The 24,295-nt window shown below is 41.1% G+C and overlaps 1 protein-coding gene across 1 annotated transcript; it reads left to right on the forward strand.

Annotated features, from left to right (window-relative positions):
* The first annotated feature begins 343 nt into the window (after positions 1 to 343).
* LOC100358606 (TRPM8 channel-associated factor 3-like) lies at positions 344 to 12,100 on the forward strand. Its single transcript, XM_070071452.1, is given in 8 exon segments — positions 344 to 416; positions 3,095 to 3,730; positions 6,151 to 7,115; positions 7,327 to 7,451; positions 8,145 to 8,358; positions 8,668 to 8,907; positions 9,671 to 10,008; positions 11,791 to 12,100. Coding segments are annotated over 7 exon segments (2,778 nt in total). The 5' UTR covers positions 344 to 416; positions 3,095 to 3,107; the 3' UTR covers positions 12,064 to 12,100.
* Positions 12,101 to 24,295: the final 12,195 nt, after the last annotated feature.

Here is a 24,295-nt window from a genome sequence, read left to right on the forward strand (position 1 = left end):
CATGCTGCTCCCAGAAATTAAAGCATATATACTTCAATTTTGCAAAATAATTACAACACAGGGCAAAAAATGATCTTTTATTTGATATTCCATTTTAAATCATTAAAAATTTAAAAATTGTGACCCTTTTAGATATGACACTCTTATTCAAAATACAGAGAAATGAAATTACATAATGTTTTTTAACAAGCACCACTGGAGTGTCCTTCAGTATTCAAGGAAGTCTCCCAACCAAGCCCCACCCTCCCAAAAGGAAGCAGGAAGAAGGATATACTGAAAGATAATCTCACTGTCTTCCCTAAAATAAGGCCTGTAGACAATCCACACATGCATTCTGCAGACATCTCGCTCCCTGCAAGAAGACCTGAGCCATATCTGGAGACGTCCTGGTGAGCTGCTCTGACTGTGAACAGAAGGTGAGTTTCCCACTACGTAGCATGGACAGAGTGTGGGAGATGTTAGTAGACCCCTCTCCTTATGTAAGGAGCTGGGAGTTGGGTGCCAAGGGCTTGTAGCAACAGGGTTTCTTAGTCTGTTTTCTATAGCTATAACAAGATTCCCAGGCTATTTATGTAGAAAAGAGGTTTCTGTAAGCCCCCAGTTTTTGAGGCTACAAAGTTCAAAGTTGGGTGGCCCAGCTAATAGGGGCCACATGCTATTTGACCTTCTGTGGAAAAGATGGAATGTTGACTAGTGTGCACAGAGAGATCAGGAGGAGAGGACCTGCTTGATGGAAATCTGCTCTCAATAATTAATCCAGTCCCAGTAGAACAAGACTCGCCAGGACTCTGAGAAAGGCATTAATTGTTATTGGGACATAATTGCCTCTCAAAGACCCCTCCTGCTCTCAATAATGTAGTATTGGGAATCACAATTCAACCTGAGACTCAGAGTTGACAATCAGTCTTCAAACTTTCAAATTGCATTCCATGGAAGGTATGTGAGCTATTGAGTTCTTTCACTTGTGAAAGACATAGTGAATGGCCTTGCCTTGAGCCCTGGGGAAGAGACTGCATAAGCAGTGATCCCTCGCTGTTTGTCTCTTTGGTTCTTGGTTTTCTTTGTATCTGGTTCTCTCTTTTGTTCATGCCCAGTGTGTGCTCCTTAGGTCATATCACACAAAGAGTTTAATTTCATGTGATTTACTCTCAGAAGTAGCTAGAGATTCAGGGATGCAGTATGTTTGTATTGCTTTTCTATTTAGTCCACAGTTTGCCTTTTAATTACATATGGAATACTGGAGAGGACTCTCTGTTCAGGCTTTGTGGCTACAACATCATTCAGTTGGCTCACAGAGTGTCAAGGAGCACAACTTTGTTCTCATGAACTTTATTCTACATCCTCCAGAGGGAAAGAAATGTCACATAGCATATCTGCTTCAACCAAAGCAATTCTACTGCTACTTGCTCTTGAACCAGCAGGAAAATCACTGTCTGCTAATCCCTGGAGATCCTTCAATCCCACCTAAGAGTTTTGCTGTAGTTCCTACGGCTCCTCTGGTCCCTGGCCCAGACTGCCTGGCAGCTGAGATGTCCACATTTTGAAAAACCATGGTTCATTGATGTCTGGTGTCTCTGCTGCTACCTTAAGCTAGGACAACCGTGCTGGGAAGGGGTCTCTGGTGTCTGGATCTAGGTTTTCTATTTGGAGTACACAGACTTTTCTAGTGTCACCCCCAGAACATGCCTTCCCACCTTAATGAGGACATTTGCAGAGAAGTAACCAGATTCCTTAACTGGAAAAACAATCACCCACTCTAGCTCACTGAGACTAGGTTAGCACTGAAATTAGAACAACTTGCCTAGTCCTCTTGCTTGTCAAAAGCAAGTTTGCATTCTCTCCTGTCATCATCAACCTCAGGAGTTGGAAAGGTGCTGTTGGGTCAGATCACCGAGTCAGCAGAGTTGCTTCTCAATGGTACACTCCCCCACTTCTGGGCCTCAAAATGGACCAGACTGTGCTTCATGCTCAAACCTTCTCCAAAAGAGACTACGTCTTCAAAATAAACACAGAAACTGCTTAATGTGCCTTCTTCTAGATATTTACAGTTTTAGTAATGAGAGTTAGCAAAAGGTAAGGGAGGGAAAGCATAGAAATATATAGAAGATAACCTCACAGAGACGAAAACTGTAAGTCCTGCTCTGATTTCCAATAGAACAGAGCCTTTATTTAGAGAGCTAATAAAAGAGAGAGTGGAAAAGACTCTGATCCTGAATCTCTACCACCAGGCTGAAAGAGGGGCTCATCTTCACTTGTGGCAAAGCTTTGTGGTTTTCTCTTCAAGAGTGTTAATGGGAGAATTGAGGATTCCAGAATGATTTAGCCTAAGCATGCAGCACCTAGATCCTGAGCCTGCTTAATGACAATATGAACAGAAACCAAAGATACTGGACAAACTTTATGAAAAATGGGTATTCCAAGAGGAGGGAGGAGAAAAACAATCATGATTCTCAGCCTATAATGTCCTCTATTCTTCTGAGAAATCAATAGGAATGATAAAGTGCAATAATTCTATTCTGATATCATAAAGTGCCAATCTCAGAGCAAACTTTGGCCTGTGTTAATTCTGTCCATCTTCACATGAAACCCCTTGGAGGTTTAGAGTATGTTCCCTATACAAATGGGAAATGGAAGCTTGAATATTTTCTCGAAGAGTAAACACTGAGGAGGCAAAGTTCAGTTTCCTCCAGAGAGAGACAGCTGCTACTGTAATATTCCACATTCTGATCAAAATAAAGGATTTATGCCCATTAGGGAAGTCTAGGCCAGCAATAAACAACTGGGATCAATTATAGCTGTTAGAAATGCAGGACAAGTGCAAATGCACTCTCTGATATGCAGCAGGGAGGTCCATGGAGAAGAAGGCATAGCCAGTGGAGGACAGAGCAATGGAGAAGATTTGGGTTGGTGAATATGAAGCATCCATGGAAGGGAATATAATTCTAGAGCTTGAAAAATGAATGGAGAGGTTACTATATATTACATGAGAATTTCTATAGGCACTACTGGGCAAGCCACTACCGAAAAGACGTGAACTCTTGTTTTATTCACTTTTTGATGTGTTGACCATCCTTAGTCTTTGCTTTCCTTGCAGAACCTGGAAGATCATGGCAACCACTCCTGCTGCTGCCTTTCAGGTCCTTGTGAATGGAGTGAGAAACTGGAATATCCCCCCAGAGCCCCTCCCTTCTGAACTCCTTCTCATTGGAGAAGCCACCTTCCCGGTGATGGTGAATGAGGAGGGCCGTGTGGTCATTGCTGCCTCCTCCTTTGGCCAAGGCCGCCTCGTGGTGGTGGCCCATGAGGAGTACCTGATTCACGCTCCCTTGGCTCCATTTCTTGTCAATGTTGTGTCCTGGCTCTGTCCCTCCCCTGAAGCCTCCACTGGAGTGAACCCCTCCCTGGAATCACTAGTAAAACTCTTGCAGGATGCTGGGGTTAAGGCACGGGTTCAGTCGGAACCAGGAGAGTCCATGGGGGTTTACTGCACCAATGGCTACGATGACAGCATGACTGAGAAGCTGATCCAGTTTGTAAAACGAGGAGGGGGCCTGCTCATCGGGGGTCATGCCCAGAGTTGGGTTGAGAAGCATGGCAGTGATAAGGTGCTCTCTGAGTTCCCTGGAAACAGGGTGACAAGCGTGGCTGGCGTGTACTTCACAGACTCCAGTGTGGACAGAAGGCAGTGGGTTGTCTCTGAGACGGTGCCCACCATCTCATTCCATGTCACGTGAGTGATGATTCTTATAAGGGAAGTCTGATCCAAGTTAAAAAGCAGGCTTGTCCCCCATTTTTAAGAGCTTTCAGTCTTGCAGAGGAGAAAATGGCCACTATGAAACAGGATCGCTACAAACTACAAACACAAGCATAAAAATGACCTGTGTTTGTCAAGGATCAGTATGCTTGCTCACTCTCTATTATGGCTTAAGTATTAAGTACTTAGAATGTAGGGTATACTTTTTGGTTCACATCCTGTTATTCCCCTAGATTCAGTCTCAGAAAGACACTGGTAGAAAGGGAACAAGTCTACAATGTTCATGGAAGAAAAGAAATTTCTGTTTTGCTTGATATCTTATTACTAACACACAGTGCAATACCTGACGTGGTAGGTGCTAAATAAACACTCAATTAATGAGTGAATGAAATTGAGGGTGTGTGTTCTGGCAACATCAGGAAAAATGCAACACTCATAGTATACAGGTGCACATCAGGACCTTCTCTCCCCAGGAACCATCGGGAGTAGGGTTTTCTTAAATTGAAATGGAAAAATTTTATGGTAAAAAGGTCAAGGTAAGACTCATAATTCTCCATCCAAAGTAGAGAAGGATACCTTTTCTCTGTAAAGATTAGAGAAAAATAAGACAAAAACATTGGCTTAAATGAACTGCAACCTCTCAGATTTGAATCACAAGGTAGCACATGAAAGTTCTTGGTATTTCCCTAAGTGTCCTGTACACAGGAATTTGCCTTATTCTTTGGCACACATAGACATTTGTTGTTATTGAAAGTTCAAAATTTACATAGTTACATGTTATTCCATACAAGTTCTAGAGTGTTTGAACATACAGTTCCAAAAAGATGTGTAGCTAGTTCAAAAAATTTGCTCCTGAAGTGAATGATAATGACAAATTGTTAGTTAGAATGTTGTACAAAATGGCACTCTTACCAAAACAATACCTCCAGGCCATGGCTAATACTAAACATTATGAATTTATGTTTAATACTTTTTCAATATGGAATATGAAAATATCATTTGATTTCTATTTCTCTGATTTAAAGGCACAGGGCATTTTTACATGTTTTTGGTCATTTATGTTTCGTCTTAAAATGTCTGTGTCCTTTATCTTTTTTTCTATTTAGCTTTCACCTTTTTCTTATGGATTATTAAGTTCTATTACTATCTTATATAAAGATAGTTCAAAACATTTCTGGAAAATAGAATTAAGGTATGACTTTATCATGGTACAAAATTTTTTTGTACTCACGCATAATTTTTAAAAATACAGATTTTACATGAACAATTTTGAAGAACATGTTGCAAATGTGTCTCCTTCCATCACTTGTTAACTTTGTTTTGGTTTTGCATATGTTTTATATCTGTTTTGATTCAACTTGTCCATCTTTTTCCTTCATAACATTTTTTAAAGATTCTTCTATCCATTTGAAAGGCAGAGCTACAATGAGGCAGAGGTAGAGAGAGAGGGAAGTCTTCAGTCCAACGGTTCACTCCCCAAGATGGCCACAACGGCTGGAGCTGTGCAAATCCAAAGCCACGAGATAGGAGCTTCCTCCAGGTCTCCCACATGGGTGCGGGGGCCCAAGGACTGGAGCCATCTACCACTGCTTCCCCAGCCCCTAGCAGAGAGCTGGATCGGAAGTGGAGCAGCCAGGACTGAAACCAGTGCCCATATGGGATGCCGGCACTGCAGGCGGCGGCTGTACCTGGCATGCCACAGTGCCTACCCCATATTTTTTATTGTTTAGAAAATCTTTTCTCATTACAAATTTCTTACAGAATTTTCCTAAGTTTCTTCTAGTACTTTAATTGTTGGATGACATATTGACATATTTAATGCAATAGCTATTTTCCATAAATCACATAGATTTTAACAAATGTATGGTCAATTATTACAGCACAAGTTATTGAAAAATCAATATTTTTCCTCACTAATTTTAAAGCGTATTTTTCCACATAAGTTTCCTTATGTGTATGCAATTGTTTTACAACTCTCTCCACTGAAGTACTGGTCTATTTGTGTAATTCTCCATCAACCCAGCTGCTCTTGTTACTGCAGCTTTGGAATGAGTTTTGATAACTGAGAAAACAAACTCATCTCCACATTGACATGTTAAATCACTTAACATTTTCAAAACATTCTTGTGTATTTTGGGCCACCAATATCTAAAGATTAAACTATTGAGTCTATTTATCTAGATTGTTTTAAACATATTGAGATCTGGGACAGAGTTATGTGTAAAATGGAAATTATTGGAGAATAAGCAACAACTAGTAAAATTTAAATATCAATTTCCTGAGCTTCCTCTTTGATGTTTTCTACTATATGAGCTCAGGTTTTCGGTGCTCTCTTCTGCACTTTTCTACACTCACCTCTCCAAAGGCCACTAACACGGGAAATGTCTCTTTTGCAGGTGCGGGGAGAACTTCAGGCAGGATCAGAAGCAGCTCCTGGAAGGCATCACAGAACTGGACCTCAACAGAGGGGGAATCCCCTCATACCTGCTGGTGCACGGGCCCCTGGCCTTTCCCCTGGGGCTGGACAGCTCTCTAAACTGCTTTCTAGCAGCTGCCCGCTATGGCCATGGTCGTGTGGTGCTGTGTGGCCATGAGAGCATGGTATTTGAAAGCAACATGGCAAAGTTTTTGATCAATGCTGTACGCTGGCTGAAAGGGCAGCAGAAGGGGAAGGTTGGGGTGAGTCCACAAGTGAAAGCTTTGGGCAACTTGTTAACAAAACACGACGTGGCGTGGACCAGCACCACCCTTCCAACCCACGACCTGAGCGTCTACTGCTGTGCCTCACTCCACAACGTGAATGCCAGGAAGGTGGAGGACTTTGTTGCAGAAGGTGGAGGGATACTGATAGGCAGCCAGGCCTGGTACTGGAGTTATCAGAACCCAGATTCCAACTATATGATTCAGTATCCAAGTAACAGGTTCCTTAAGCGTGTTGGTCTTGGTATTTTAATTGAGTCAGGCAATAAAGGCCGCTTCCCAGTCCCTAAGCCAGAGATGTTGAATTACCACATCCGAAAAGTTCTACCCCAATTTGAATCCATGCTGTTCAACAAGGGAAAGGTGTTAGAGAAGACCTGGCTGGAGAAGCTAAAAAAAGATATCTCCAATATGTTTCGAATCCCACACAATGGGATTCCCATCTATGAGTCCGTGCACCAAATCATCCTGAAAATGATCAAACAAAAGGGCTTGCCCACTGTGAATAAAGGAAACCCCATCAGCAGGGCCAGCCCTCAGGATCTCCTGACAGCCTGGGCCCGAGAGCTCTTCAAATCTGGAACGCCCATCTCTCTCTTGGTTGGTGATAACTCCCCCCTCCCTTCCACGGAATCTCCTGTCAGCATTGAGATCACCACAGGTATGGAATGGAGGACAGCAGAGCTGGGGCTGGGTAAGGGGGCATGTGGATGGTGGCTGGCTGGTTCGGCAGCATTCCAGAAGTTACTCCCCTCAGGATAACCACCTATGTCATTTCCTAGGAACTTTTAAAGTGTGCCCTATAGATGCAATAGCTCTGGGAGGGACTGTGGGATTCTGGGTCAAGATGGAGACAAGGGAGATGGGAAGAGCTCAACCTTTCCCATGATTCTTACCAGACAACAGAGATTCCTGGGTAAGCACCGGACTCTACTTACCTGAGGGACGAACTGCAAAAGTGACAGTGCCTGAGAACGCTGTTGCTGCAAAACTGAAGGTAAGGCATTCCGCCCTCCAGGACATTAATTTTTGCCAGGTCCTCAGCATGTTGACTTCTACTTGAAGTAAGTTCTTTTCAATTCTCTAACAAAAACACCAAACAGAGAGCAGGTGCCACTTTCATTCTACATATGAAGAAATTTGTCTCAGCAAAGCAGAGACTTGCTATGAGCAGCAGGTGGGGTGCAGAATCCTTAATACCAAGCAGAACCTCACGCATAACAAAGGTTCAAGAAGTGCTTGCTTTTCTCTTCTTTTGATCCAATATCAAGCCTTTTCCTTTAGTCCTTTCTTTAGGATCTGAAACAGGATCTAGATGTTGAACAAGCCACAACCCTATTATAGATATAGAAATCACAGAGAGAGGTTGCAGACCTACAGGAAATACCTGAGGCATAATCAGTATCTGCGTTGGGTCAACATTTACCTGGGGACTCACTTTGTTTAAATCAAAGAGAAGACTCCTGAATTCTATAGAGAACAAGGAAAAATGATGGTCTTTAGGGAATGCCCTGCAGAAGTGGCTGAGTGAATCCTGCATTACTCACATTACTCATTCTGTGGAGCTTCTCTCTGCCCTCCATGCTCTGGGCAAGGGAGGACAACACACGTGACACTAAAACACAGACACACTGCCAATCCTCACCATCATGACCCCTTTCCTCCACCCTTGGTGGGCTCTCACTGACAGGTACAGATTGGCTGCCACATGGATGACATAGGTGCAGCGAGCACCTACTACCGCCCCCCTCTGATGACATACCAGTACTACTTAAACGAAACAAACAAAAGCATCTCCTGGCTCTGGGGAGGCCTCCTCTACATCCTTGTGCCACGGAAGTACAACCTGGGCACTGTGCGGGTCACCATCAGTGGGGCAGTGCGGGCTCCATACTTCAAGCTGGGTGAGTAGGGGGTTCCAGTTCAGGTGGGGACTCGGGGCAGAGGCAGGTGTGGGATGGAGAGTGGGCTGGTTGGGAAGGAGGGTGGGGACTGAGAGGAAGAAGGGGCTGAGGCTGGAGGGCTGCAAGCGGGCTGGGCAATGTGGACACACTACTTTGGGAGATTTCCCAGGCGGAGTGGGCAAGTCAAGGACTTGAGAGGAGGATGCAACAAGAAAGTTAATGAGTTACCAGGCTGTCCCTCAGCAAGGCAGAGACTATCATGAAGCCTAGGAAAGTGGAGTGGAGCAGGCTATGGAAACTTTTTTCCAGGGAAGACGTCCCAGGAGGAGTGGAAGCGCTCTCTGCAAGGAAATCCGGCTCCCTGGGGCGAGCTGGCCACAGACAACATCATCCTGACGGTGCCGACTGAAAACCTCAAGTCTGTAAATAATCCAGAGTCTCTGCTGCGGCTCTGGGATGAGATGATGCAGGCTGCAGCCAAGTTGGCCTCTGAGCCTTTCCCCTACCGCAGGCCAGAGAGGATTGTTACTGACGTGCAGATCTCAATAGGTGAGTGTTCTAGGGGAATGCGCTGAGACTTTCTCTTCCAACTGAAGACATGGAGTTGAATTACCACTGGGACCAGTGGAGGAAACACTGCGTGAAGATCCTTAGGAGCCTGTGAACCATTTTCCAATGTAAACAGTGAATTATAACCTAGATCTTCCAAAAGAGAGGTGTCAGAGGTAGGGTGAAATGAACCAAGTGCAGAACAAACAATTGTGGCTTCAGGAAGATACAAGAATTGAATGGGGTCAGAGTTTGCCATGAGAAGTGGTAGTGGGTGGGTGCACAGTAATTTAAAGCAGAGTCAAAAAATCTTAAATTTTTTGAGAAAACCTAGATGCTTTGAAAAAAAAAATGAGAGCCCCATTGCTATCTTCAGGATCTTAAAATGACCCCATAAAATGGATTAAGACTACATTCAAGGATGGAGAATCTTACTGTTTTCTCCTAAGACCCAAGACCTCAAGGCACTGACACATAACACCCAGCTAAATTAAAAAATGAATGGTTATCCTCACAGTCATATTTCACATACACCAGTCCTTCAGGGTCAAGTGTAGAAGAGACTGCTCAACTTCATGTGATAACCTGAGGAGACCACTAACCTGCCATAAGCTTGGGTTTTGTGTAGTCAAATACTCTTCTGAATAATCTAGAATTATTCAACATATTGCAGTTCCTAGGGACAATGGGGTATATTTATATGTGTGTGTCTACAAAGAACATCATACCTGACCTCATATTTCTACTCTATTGCTTTCTTCAGGTTTAATGCATGCTGGGTACCCCATAATGGGCCTACTGGCAGTAGTGCCTGAGGTCATTGATGAGAAGAGAATAAGAAGGTCTGGTGTTTGGGGTCCCCTCCATGAGGTGGGCCACAACTTCCAGCGATCCCCGTGGGTGTTCTATCCCCACACTCTGGAAGCCGACTGTAATCTCTGGACTATCTATGTGCATGAGGGGATTCTAGGCATCTCCAGAGACAGGGCTCACCAAGCTCTGAGGCCTGCAAATCGGAAGCAGAGGATCAAAACCCACATGGATAAGGGAGCCCCTCTGAGTAACTGGGAAACCTGGACAGCTCTGGAAACATATCTTCAGGTACTGAGCACAAATGCAGGGAGGTGGGGACCACCGGGACCCAAAGTCCTGTAACATCTGATGATCCCACGAGCTGCACATCTCACTCCCTTGTCACATTGCACTCTATACCCTGAACCCAGGATTCTAGCACTACATGGTGGCGCTGCTCTGTGGCTCATGTTTTACTACTAAAAATGATATTGCACAGATAATGAAACATGTCCCTCTCCTCTCCTCCACCTCATAAATTTGCAGCCTGAATCATTGTGAAAGAGATATCATCCTATCTTAGCTCTGTTAAGCAAGCTTGTGACAGAATCATAGCTTTGCCTGTTTCTCCTGAGTCATCGTTTTAACTGAGCAGACAGTATCACCTTATTCTTTCAATATGTTGAAAGGGTATTGTAGGTGGAAGACCGGGAAGTAAGATTCTCAAATGACATCTTCCTATACAAATTCTAAATTTGGATGAGTTTTGTTTTCATTATAAAATAAGTAATACGTACACAGTGCCTCATAATTTTTTGAAAACCTTCCTCTGCGTTTCTTACTAACCTGGTGGAATGCATTTAGCAAGTATCTTCATGATCTCCCAGTTACAGATTTATAAACTAACGTTAAAGAACAAAAAGAGCTTTCCCCTGACATTACAAATAATAATAAAGGCCTGGATTTCAGTATGAGAATTTTGGTACAGAAAATTCGGAACTTAAGCCTACTTTTCCTAATACACATTTACCATGAACTTTTTTTTGTTTGACAGTCAGAGTAGATAGTGAGAGAGAGAGACAGAGAGAAAGGTCTTCCTTTTGCCGTTGGTTCACCCTCCAATGGCTGCCACGGCTGGCGCACTGTGGCAGCGCACTGCGCTGATCCGAAGCAAGGAGCCAGGTGCTTCTCCTGGTCTCCCATGGAGTGCAGGGCCCAAGCACTTGGGTCATCCTCCACTGCCTTCCCGGGCCACAGCAGAGAGCTGGCCTGGAAGAGGGGCAACCGGGACAGAATCCGGTGCCCCAACCGGGACTGGAACCTGGGGTGCCAGCGCCGCTAGGTGGAGGGTTAGCATATTAAGCCGCGGCGCCAGCCTACCATGAACTTTTAAAGACCTCTCACATTTATTTCCTTCCCCATGATAAGGACCCTCATGTCCTTACGTGGTTTTGCTTCAGTTATTACTTTCTTTGTTCATATCTGTAACCCTGCTGTTTAGCAATGTACTCCTTAAATAAACGATTGCTTATACTTAGTATTACACATCTTCTAATAGCCTAAACTGAGAAAGAATGAAAGAACTGTGGTGGTGCCATTTGGAACACTCCACTTGACTTTGCTCTCAAGGTTGTTATTCCTCAGTGTCATACTCTCTTAGAATACGGTCCAGAAATCTGCTCCTTCTAACCCTAAACCTCCAGAGTCCTGGATATGCATTTCCATCTTTTGGCCACAAAATATGAGAGAGTATTCAAGCCTCAGTCAGATTTAAATCTTTATATGTACCATTAATATTAGGAATGAGAAAAATAATAAAACCCCAAATAACTAGCATTTGTTGGGAGCCTCCTACAAAGCAGGTAATGTGCAAGCACAAATTGCATCTCTGAGCGGTAGACTAGTGCATGGTGCCAGCCACTGGAATGGGCTGTAAGGGATGGAGAGACAGAATCACTGATTAAAATGAAAGAGATATTAATAGGTGGCTAATAATTAAGCATCACCATGTCATATTACGTGGGTGGTGGGTGGGAGGTGACTTTTGTAAGTCTAGTGACCCTTCATTCTGCCTGGTCCTTCTCTTTCCAGCTCCAGGAGGCCTTTGGGTGGGACCCATTCATCCAGCTCTTTGCTGACTACCAGGTCATCACCAAGTATCCCAATGACAACGCTGGAAAGATGAACCTATGGATGAAGAAGTTTTCTGAAATAGTGCAGAAGAATCTGGTTCCTTTCTTTAAAGCCTGGGGCTGGCCAATCCAGAAGGAAGTGGCTAATAGCCTGGCCTCCCTGCCAGAGTGGGAGGAAAATCCCATGAAAGAATATGTCAGAGACACCTCTGAACATTCATCCTCTAAATGAATGAAAAGCATCATTCATTGGATGCGACAAACTAATCTTAATTTCAAATTTTTCCCAATACTTTCCTAATCATGCTTTTTCAAGATTGAGATTAGATAGTTTATCTTTGAAATAAATAAAAATTTAAAGTAGCTGATTTTCTTTTTTTTTTTTTTTGACAGGCAGAGTTAGAGAGAGAGAGAAAGAGAGAGAGAGAGAGAGAAAGGTCTTCCTTTTCCATTCGTTCACCCACCAAATGGCCTCTATAGCCGGTGTGCTGCAGCCGGCGCGCCATACCAATCCGAAGCCAGGAGCCAGGTGCTTCCTCCTGGTCTCCCATGCGGGTGCAGGGCCCAAGCACTTGGGCCATCCTCCACTGCCTTCCCAGGCCACAGCAGAGAGCTGGACTGGAAGAGGAGCAACCGGGACAGAATCCGGTGCCCCAACCGGGACTGGAACCTGGGGTGCCGGCGCCGCAGGTGGAGAACTAGCCTAGTGAGCTGCGGCACCGGCCAAATTAGCTGATTTTCAAGATAAGTCATACATATAGTTGAATCAGTTTTTCCCTAGTGTAATTTTTTAACAAGTTAGTATTTTGCTTTTTGATTTATTTGTTTATCAATTTTGCATTTGCTGTGTTGGATGTCAAGAGCGGCTTAGGTACAGAGAACTAACCCAAAGAATGTCTTTCTCTGAATCCATTTAGAGCCTTTTTCTCTAAACCCAAAATTATTTCATATGCTTTAAAAATATCTTCTGGCTAGGTGGTTTATAATGTGTAGGTGGTCATACAGATACTTGAAACTCAAATTTGGGACACAGAGATTTTATTTAATTTCAAAAATATGTAACTCATTTTTCCCATGATGAAAAATCCCAGTTCCATAAGACACTAACACAGTGATCCATTTTCTTATATCTATTCACACACACACACACACACACACACAAACAGTTGCAAAACTTAAATCGTAATGCAAATACAAACAGTATGCTACTGTCACAGTTGATGATCATTTTCAGTTTATTTTGTCCTCATGATATATTTTATTAAGTATATAAAGACAATCTCATTTCCTTGAAGTCCAATAAAATAGCTCTTCCCCTATGGTTATACAACTAAGTAGTCATATATGTTAATTCATTTTGTTATTCTACTTTTGATTTTTGAAATTGTTTTAGAATTCAATTTTAATATTCATATGAATCAAAAATACAATCATTAAAAATTTTGTTTGTGTCCCTGTCTCATTTGTACAATTGCCTTATTTCTCCTCTGTCTGTGAATTAATGCTCCATTGTTTGTTTATAGAAACACACAGATATTAGTAGCCCTCTTTTTCTTAGGCAAGGAAAAACACATTCTATACATATTTCCTTCCCCATGTTTTTCTGCTTATTTACTGTATGTGGCTCTATAATATCATGTGCGATACTCTCTATTATACTGCAATTTATAGATATAATAGTTTATTCAATAAATACTTTGCTGACAGACATTCAAGTTTCCAGTATGTATTCTGCAAGTGTCTTTACTACCACAAATAGACTTCAGTGAATATGCTTCTGTGTATATTTTCTCCCTTTTTGTCTCTCCCTCCCTCTGTAACTCTGCCTTTCAAATAACTAAATAAAAATACATATCTTAAAAAAAGATTTATTTATTCATATAAAAGAGTTACAGAGATAGGGAGAGCTTCTCCTTCCACTGGTTCACTCTCCAAATGGCTGCAATGTCCGGGGCTGGACCACACCAAAGCCGGGAGTAACGAGCTCCATCTGTGTCTCACACATAGGTGCAGGGCCCCAAGCATGTGGGCCATCCTCTGCTGCGCTCCAAGGAGCATCAGCAGGGAACTGGATCAGAAGTGGAGCAGCCAGATCTCGAGCCAGCACTCATAGGGGATGGCAGCATCACAGGCAGAAGCTCTGCTTGTTTCACCACAACACTGACCCCATAAATACATCTAAAAAATCAGTTGGCCAGGCAATGGGCAGAGGGAAACACATGGCTGGAGGCCAGAGGCTTACATCTGTGGCTCCTCTATCATTCACAAACTGATAATAAGAAAAAAAAATAAATGATAAATAATTCTATACTATTAAGTAATTCAATGACTAATTGAATTTTGGTGAATGTTTATGCAACACTGTATAAAAATAATTTCACATTGTTATTTTTCATATTTGTAACATTTTATTGAAAAATCATTAGGACATTAAAATTTCTATCACTTCCATATGACCCTAACAAATGTTACCTTTACATATCTTTTAACATAATACATCATTTTTCTTAATTAGATTACATACTGCTGTTTTGTATTCTGCTTAGAAACATCCTTCTATTTTTACAACTAATAGTCTTAATGTGGGCCCAGCGCTTTGGCATAATGGGTTGATACTCTGGCCTAAAATCCCAGCATCCCCTGTGAGTGCCGGATCAAGACCTGGCTGCTCCACCTCCAGTCCAGCTCTCTGCTACGACCTGGGAAAGCAGTAGAGGATGGCCCAGGTCCTAGGGCCCCCACACCCATGTGGGAGACCCAGAAGAAGCTCTTGTCTCCTAGTTTTGGATCGGCACAGCTCCAGCCATTGAGGCCTACTGGGGAGTGAACCATTAGATGGAAGACCACTCTCTCTCTCTTTGTAATTTCTCTTTCCTCTCTCTGTGTAATTCTGACTTTCAAATAAATAAGGAAACCTTTAAAAAAAAATAGTCTTAATGAGACTGTGCAGTCATGACATAATTCTATAACTTTATGAAAATATCTCCTTTTGTTCAGAATTTAAATATTTTATATCTGGGTAACTTGAAGGGAAAGTCTGTATTTATACATCAGCCATATAGATGAAATCAAAAGAGAAATAAAAATTTCTAAATGAATGAGGATGATAAATCATATTAAAACTATGGAATACAGCAAAAGCAATATTAACAGGGAAGTTTACAGCAATCAGTGCCTACACCAAGAAATGGGAAAGGTACCAAGTATATGAGCTATCAATGCATCTCAAGGATCTAGAAAAACAATAAGCCAAACCCAAGATTAGTGGGAGGAAAGAAATAATTCACAGAAGAAATAAACAAAAAATTGAAACAAAAAAATACAAAACATCAGTGAAATGAAGAGCTGGATTTGGAAAAAAATAAGTAAAATTGATATAGCATTGGCCCAACTAACCAAAAATAAAATAGGAAGAAGACCAAAACAAATAAAAATCAGAGATGAAAAAGGAAATATAACAATATCACAGAAAATAAAAGAATCATAAGACATTACCACAAAGAGCTGTAGACCAACAATTTGGGAAACGTAAAAGAAATGGTCAGAATCATAGACACATGTAACCTATCAAAATTGAGTCATGAAGAAACATAAATCCTACAGACCAATAACTGAGACAGAAATTGAATCAGTAATAAAGGCTCTCCCAACAAAGAAAAGCTCAGGACCACACAGGTTCACTGCTGAATTCTACCAGACATTTAAAGAACTAACTCCAAATCATCTGAAGCCATTCAAAATAAGTGAAAGATAAGGAATCCTCCCAACCTCCACTATGAAGACTGCATCACCTTAATTCCTAAACCTGAAAAAGATACAACAGAAGAGAACTAGACACCAATATCCCTGATGAACATAGATGCAAAAATCTTCAACAAAATATTAGCTAATTGAATGTAACAACACATGAGAAAGATCATTCACCCAGACCAAGTAGGATTTATCCCTGGTATGTAGGGGTGGTTCCACAATTGCCAATCAATAAATGTGATACATCACATTAACAAATTGAAGAACAAAAACCATATGGTTATCTCAATAGATGCAGAGAAAGAATTTGATAAAATACAACATCCTTTCATGATGAAAATCTTTAGCAAATTGGTTATAGAGGGAACACTTCTCAACACAACCAAGGCAATTTATGGGAAACCCATGGCCAACATCCTATTGAATGGGGAAAAGCTGAAATCATCCCTCCTAAGATCTGGAACCAGGCAACGATGCCAATTCTCACCATTGCGATTCAATATAGTCCTGTAATTTTAGCTAGTGCCATTAGGCAAGAAAAAATTCAAAGGAATACAAATTGGATAGGAGGAAATCAAACCATCCCTATTTGCAGATGACATGTTGCTACATATAGGTGAATAAATCTAACTAAGGATATCAAAGATTTCTAGGATGAAAATTGCAAAGCACAAAAGAAAGAAATAAAAGAAGACATTAAAAATGGAACTTCATTAAAAATGAAGTTCTTCCATGTTCATGGATTGGAATAATCAACACCGCCAAAATGCCCATAATGCAAAAAGCAATTTACAGATTCAATGCAATTTCAATCAAAATACCAATGACATTCTTCACAGTTCTAGAAAAGTTTAATAAAGTTCATAGGAAACATAAGAGTCCCCAAAGAGTTAAAGCGGTGGCATCACAATACTTGATTTCAAACAAGCTATAATTATAGTCAAAACAGCCTGGTTCTGGCACAAAAATAGGCTTGTAGACCAATAGAATGGAATAGAAACTTGAGAAAACAACCCATGCATCTACAACCAACTAATCCTTGATAAAGGAGCTAAAATCAATCCTTAAAGCAAGAAAAGTCTCTTCAACAAATGGTGCTAGGAAAACTGGATCTCAGCATGAAGAAGTATGAAGCAAAAGCCCTATGTTACACTTTGAACAAATATCCACAAAAATGGACCAAAAACCTAAATCTATGACCCAATACCATCAAATTTCTAGAAAACATTGGGGAAACTCTGCAAGATATTGGCATAGGCAAAGACTTTTTGGAAAGGACCCCAGAAGCATAGGCAATCAAAGCCAAAATTGAAAAATGGGATTATATTACATCGAAGTCTTCTGCACTGTAGACTCATAGAATGGCAAATGCCCTAAACAGCACTCTGGCCTCAGAATCAGCCCTTAAGGCATTCAGTTCTGGCTAAAAAGCCCATGAGAGTTTCTCAGGCATGGAAAGCTAAGACACTGTGGCAAAAAATGACCTAAATGAAAGATCTCGGTGAGTGTAATCCCAGTGGAAAGAATGGGCCATCAGAGAAGGAGGTGCCTTTCTCTGAACGGAGGAGAGAACTTCCACTTTGATTAAGGCCTTGTCTAAATAAGGTAGAGTTTGTGAACTCAAGAGGTTTCCATAGCGTTGGTAGTTCATGACAAGAGCCTGGGGTGATCACTGATATCATGAATAATAAGAGTGTCAATTGTTAAATCAGCAACAGGAGTCACTGTGCATTTACTCCCCATGTAGGATCTCTGTCCTTAATGTGTTGTGCTATGAGGATTAATGGTAAAACTAGTCTTCAAATAGTTCTTTATACTTTGTGTGTCTGTGTGTACAAACTGTTGAAATCTTTACTTGCTATAGTGTTGATCTTCTGTATATAAGGATAATTAAAATTGAATCTTAATGAAGAATGGGATGGGAGAGGGAGTAGGAGATGGGATGTTTTGCAGATAGGAGGGTAATTATGGGGGGAAAAACTGTTATAATCTCAAAGTTGTACTTTCGTTTTTTTATTTTTTGACAGGCAGAGCGGACAGTGGGAGAGCGAGACAAAGAGAAAGGTCTACCTTTGCCGTTGGTTCAACCTCCAATGGCCGCCGCGGCCAGTGCACCGTGGCCGTAGCACTGTGGCTGGCACACCGCGCTGATCCAAAGGCAGGAGCCAGGTGCTTCTCCTGGTCTCCCATGGGCCCAAGGAGTTGGGCCATCCTCCACTGCCTTCCTGGGCCACAGCAGAGTGCTAGTCTGGAAGAGGGACAACCGGGACAGAATCCAGCGCCCCGACCGGGACTAGAACCCAGTGTGCCGGCTGCACAGGCAGAGGATAAGCCTATTGAGGCTTGGCGCCGGCCCCAAAGTTGTACTTTCAAAATTTATATTTATTAAATAAAAGTTTTATATAAAAAAAAGAACGAAATCTTCTGCACTGCAAGAGAATCACTCGGCAAGTGAAGAGGCAATTGACAGAATAGAAGATATTTGCAAACTTTGCGACTGATAATGAATTAACACTCAGAATCTATATAAAGCTCAAGAAATTCAACAACAAAACAAACATAATTGAAAATTAAAAGCTATAAAAAATTAAAAGAAGGTGATTGTATTTTGCTGAAAGGATAATTTCAGCAATACATTAACAATCATAAATATATACACATCTGACACCAAACCACCTAGTTATATACAACAAATACTATTAGACATAAAGGGAGACATAGACTTCATTACAATAATGGTGGGTGATTTCGACACTCCACTGACATCAGAGGACAGATCACCAGACAGAATATCAGCAAAGATTCACTGGAATTGAACCATACTATTGAGCCAATAAAATTAACAGAACTTCCACTTTGATTAAGGCCTTGTCTAAATAAGGTAGAGTTTGTGAACTCAAGAGGTTTCCATAGCGTTGGTAGTTCATGACAAGAGCCTGGGGTGATCACTGATATCATGAATAATAAGAGTGTCAATTGTTAAATCAGCAACAGGAGTCACTGTGCATTTACTCCCCATGTAGGATCTCTGTCCTTAATGTGTTGTGCTATGAGGATTAATGGTAAAACCAGTCTTCAAATAGTTCTTTATACTTTGTGTGTCTGTGTGTACAAACTGTTGAAATCTTTACTTAGTATAGAGTTGATGTTCTGTACATAAAGATAATTAAAAATGAATCTTAATGAAGAATGGGATGGGAGAGGGAGTAGAAGATGGGATGTTTTGTAGATGGGAGGGTGATTATGGGGGAAAAACTGCTATAATCCCAAAGTTGTACCTACGAAATTTATATTTATCAAATAAAAGCTTTCAAAAAAAAAAAAAGAAAGAAAGAAATCTTCACTGCAAGAGAAACACTCAGCAAGTGAAGAGGCAATCGACAAATAGAAGATATTTGCAAACTGTGGGAAAGATAAAGAATTAACACCCAGAATCTACATAAAGCTCAAGAAATTCAATAACAAAACAAACATAATTGAAAATTAAATGCTATAAAAAATTAAAAGAAGGTGATTGTATTTTGCTGAAAGGATGATTTCAGCAAGACATTAACAATCATAAATATATACACATCTGACACCAAACCACCTAGTTATATACAACAAATACTATTAGACATAAAGGGAGACATAGACTTCATTACAATAATGGTGGGATATTTCAACACTCCACTGACATCAGAGGACAGATCACCAGACAGAATATCAACAAAGATCCACTGGCATTGAACCATACTATTGAGCCAATAAACTTAACAGACACGAATAGGACATTTCACCCTTCAGCTACAATGTAAACATTCTTCTCATAAGACCATGCAACATTTCCTAGCATAGACCATATATTAGGCCACAAATCTAGTTGCAGTAAATTTTCAAAGACTGAAATCATACCATGTATCATCTCAGACCACAAAGGAATAAAACTAGAAATCACCCACAATAAGAACAATAGAACACTCATAAACACAGGAAAATTAAATGATGTGCTATTGAACGACTAATGGTCTACTGGGGGTATTAAAAAGAAATCTACACCTTACTTGAAATAAGTGAAAATGAAGATGCAATATATCAAAGTCTGTGGAATATGGCAAAAATGGTATGCAGAGGGACGTTTATAGCATGAAGTGCTTACACTAAATAAGCAAATGGTCTAATGAAGTATCTTGAAGACGTATACAGAAGGACAAACCAAACCCAAAAGAGCAAGAGACAAGAAATAATAGGAGTGAAAGCAGCAATAAATGAAATTGAAACTAAAAAACCCACAAAAAATCAACAAAAAAGCTGGCTTTTGAGAAGACAAATAGAATAGAAAAAAAGCTTTATATTGAAAAACAAAGGAAAATTGAGAGGAAACAAATAAATAAAATTAGAGATGAAACAGGAGACATTACAGTTGACACCACTGAGATACAAAGGATCACAGAAACTACTATGGAAAATTATATGCTAACAAATTGGAAAACCAAGAAGAAATGAAAAAATTAAAACAGCATGGTACTGCCATAAAAACCAACATATAGAGCATTAGAACAAATATAGAGAGCCCAGAAATTAATCCATATACATATAGCCAGCCGATTTTTGACAAAAATGCCCACACCATATGTTGAAATTAGATGTCTGGCCGGTGCCGCGGCTCACTAGGCTAATCCTCTGCCTAGCGGCACTGGCACACAAGGTTCTAGTCCCGGTCGGTGTGCCGGATTCTTTCCTGGTTGCCCCTCTTCCAGGCCAGCTCTCTGCTGTGGCCTGGGAGTGCAGTGGAGGATGGCCCAAGTGCTTGGGCCCTGAACCCCATGGGAGACCAGGAGAAGTACCTGGCTCCTGCCTTTGGATCAGCACAATGTGCCGGCTGCAGTGCACCAGCTGCGGCAGCCATTGGAGGGTGAACCAACGGCAAGGGAAGACCTTTCTCTCTGTCTCTCTCTCTCTCTCACTGTCCACTCTTCCTGTAAAAAAAAAAAAAGAAAGAAAGAAAGGAAGAAAAGAAAAGAAAAGAAAAGAAAGAAAAAAAGAAATTAGATGCCTATCTCTCATCATATACAAAAAATGAATTCAGGATAGATAAAAGACTTAAGACCTGAGACTATGAAGTTGCTGGAAGAAAATGTAGGGAAAACACATCAAGATAATGTTATAAGTGTTGAGTTCTTGGTTAAGACTCCCAAAACACAGGCAACAAAAGCAAAACCAGGCAAAAGGAATTATATCAAACTCAGAAGTTTCTGCATAGCAAAGGAAACAATCAATAGAGTGAATGGCTTCAGACAAAATGGTTAAAAATATCTTCAGACTACCTATTCAACAAAAGATTAATATTGAGAATACATTGGCAACTCAAATAACTCAAGAAAAACAAACCAACCAATCTCTTTAAGAAATGGGCAAAGAACCCCAATCAAAAGTCCTCAAAAGAAGAAATATAAATGGCCAATAAATATATAGAAAAAAAGCCCAACATTAGCCATCAGGTAAATGCAAATCAAAACCACAATGAGATAAAACCTCACTCTGATCAGGATGGCTATTATCCAAATACCAAATTAGGGTAACAAATGCTGGCAAGGATGTTAGTAGAAATGTAAATTATTGTAAATTAATGCAGGAACTCTGGAAAACAGTATGGAAATTTCTTGAAAGTCTAGAAATGGACTTGCCATATGATCCATTATTCCCACTACTGGGTATATGCCCAAAAGAAATGAACACATTGTATCAAAGAGATACCTGCACCACTCTGCTTATAGTAGCACTGTTCACAATACCACAATATGGAATCAACCAAGGTGTCCATAATCAGATGAATGAATAATGAAAATGTGGTGTATATATAAAATGGGTTTTTATTTGGCTATAAAAAAGAATGAAATTCTACTATTAATATCAAAATGGATGCAACTAGAGGACACCTTGAGTGAAACAAGCTAAACACAGAAAGAGAAAAACATGTTCTCTTTTATAGGTGGTAGCTACATATTCTGTCTCATCATCCTATTTGTTGAACTCTTTTTCTTAGTGTAGGGTTAACTATACATCTTTAAGTAAATTGAAAATAGATCTTTGTTAGCCCAAGTCCTTGGGCCCCTGCACCCATGTGGGAGACCCAGATCAGTGCAGCTCCAGCCATTGCAGCCAACTGGGGAGTGAACCAGCAGATGGAAGACCCCCCCCCTCTCTGCCTCTTCTCTCTCAGTGTAACTCTGACTTTCAAGCAAATAAAGAAATCTTAAAAAAAGAAAATAGATCTTTGTAAAAATTAAGAGTGGGAATGTGAGGGAGGTGGCAAGATGGCGGAATAGGAAGGGAGCACACTGATAGTCCGGGGAGGGACAGTTTAATAAAAGTGGAGATACTGCAGGTTCAAGGAAGGGTAGGGGAGGAAACAGCAGAAGAAACTCTTCCGGAACGCGTGATTCACAATGGACCTGCGTGGAGAGTGTGGGAGCCCATATTTCGGGACACCAGCAGCAGACTCAACACACCAGCGCTGGAACGCGAGGTGAGCCGAACCTCGATAGCCCGAGACACCGGCAGGAAAGCGGAAAGACGAGACTAGAGGGAATGACCCTGGGGGGAAAAGTTCACGAAGCTAACTGGAAGAGAGAGAGAGAGAGAAAAAAAATTGACTGATACAGACACGGGTTTCTCTCTCTCCGCTCACCTCTCAAGGGCGAGCAAGACAAAGAGCAGGCGCCATCTTGGACATACGTCATAAGCAGAGCGACCTCAGGTCTGCACCGGCCCTGAGCCTAGCAGAAAAACCTGACTCTGGGTGGGGCGAATTAACAGGTGATTAGGACCTAGTAAATTTGTGGCGCTACTGAACTGAGACTGTGAAAAAAGAGACGGTGGAGGAGAGAACTCACGGAATTCATGTGAGTACTCTCCAGAGACACTAAAATTCCGTAACTTTGGCAACCCAGTGGGAGACTGAAGGAGAATTTGAGCCCACTCTGAGGGCAGAACAGATTCCCTGTGGGGTCCTTGGGAAAGAGCTTCCGATCTCTGGCTCCTGTGGGTATATCATTTGCCTGCTAACTACCTCCAACTTCGTTCAGGTGTGTGGAAATGCATCCCTTTTGAATCAAAAAAAGAAAGAAAGAGAGAGAGAGAGATCTACCACGCCTAACCTGGGAGTGTCACTTTGGCTCTCAGGCCACACCCACCTCAAGCCTCTAAGGCTCCATTAAAAACAGACAGTCCACTTAATCTAGAGTCATAGTATAACAAGAAAAAGAACCACAGTGAAGAAACCAAATATCTCCAATATGCCAAATAACAAATGCAAAAACTGAGGTAATAAAAACAAGGAAGTCACTATGACGCCCCCAAATGAAAAAGACACCCCAATTCAAGATTATGAATATGATGAGATAGAAGAAATGCAAGAAGCAGATCTCAAAAAATTGATAAGAACATTAAGGAGTTCTCAAAAACAAATTCTTGAACTACAGAAATCCTTAATGGACAAGATAGAAAATCTCTCTAGTGAAAATGAAATATTAAGGAGGAATCAAAATGAAATGAAACAACTAGTACAACAGGAAACTGTGATAGTGACGAGAAATCATAATGAAGTGAAGAATTCAATAGAACAAATGACAAACACATTAGAGAGCCTTAAAAACAGAATGGGTGAAGCAGAAGAGAGAATATCGGACTTAGAAGAAAGAGAACAGGAAAGGATACAATCAGAATGGGGGAAAAAACCTAAAAGAAAGATCTCCACGAGTGAGATCCCAGTGGAAAGAATGGGTCATCAAAGAAGGAGGTACCTTTCTCTGAAGGGAAGAAAGAACTTCCACTTTGACCATGGCCTTGTCTAAATATCAAAGTCAGTGAACTCAGGGGGCTTCCAAAGCCTTGGCAGCTCATGACAAGAGCCTAGGGTGATTACTGATGCCATAAACAAGAGTGTCAATTTGTTAAGTCAACAACAGGAGTCACTGTGCACTTACTCCTCATGTAGGATCTTTGTCCTTAGTGTGCTGTACATTGAGATTTAATGCTATAACTAGTACTCAAATAGTATTTTTCACTTTATGTCTCTGTGTGGGAGCAAACTGTTGAAATCTTTACTTAATGTATGCTAAACTGATCTTCTGTATATAAAGAGAATCGAAAATGAATCTTGATGTGCATGGAAGGGGAGAGGGAGTGGATAAGGGGAGGGTTGTGGGTTGGAGGGACGTTATGGGGGGGAAGCCATTGTAATCCATATTCTGTACTTTGGAAATTTATATTCATTAAATAAATGTTAAAAAAAAGAAATCTAAAACATATTTTCGGGAATCTTCAGGATACTATTAAAAAACCCAACATTCAGGTTCTAGGAGTTCTTGAAGGCATGGAGAGGGAGAAAGGATTAGAAGGCCTTTTTAGTGAGATATTAGCAGAAAATTTCCAGGTTTGGAGAAGGACAGAGAAATCCTAGTACAGGAAGCTCACAGAACCCCTAATAAACACCACCAAAAGAGATCCTCACCACGACACGTTGTAATTAAACTCTCCACAGTGAAACATAAAGAAAAGATCCTACAATGTGCAAGAGAGAAATGTCAGATTACTCTCAGAGGATCTCCAATCAGACTCACAGCTGACTTCTCATCAGAAACCCTGCAAGCTATGAGGGAATGGAGAGATATTGCCCAGGTACTAAGAGAGAAAAACTACCAGCCCAGATTATTATATCCTGCAAAGCTATC

The sequence above is a fragment of the Oryctolagus cuniculus genome, chromosome 3 (assembly GCF_964237555.1).
Source record: "Oryctolagus cuniculus chromosome 3, mOryCun1.1, whole genome shotgun sequence".
Classification (NCBI taxonomy): domain Eukaryota; kingdom Metazoa; phylum Chordata; class Mammalia; order Lagomorpha; family Leporidae; genus Oryctolagus; species Oryctolagus cuniculus.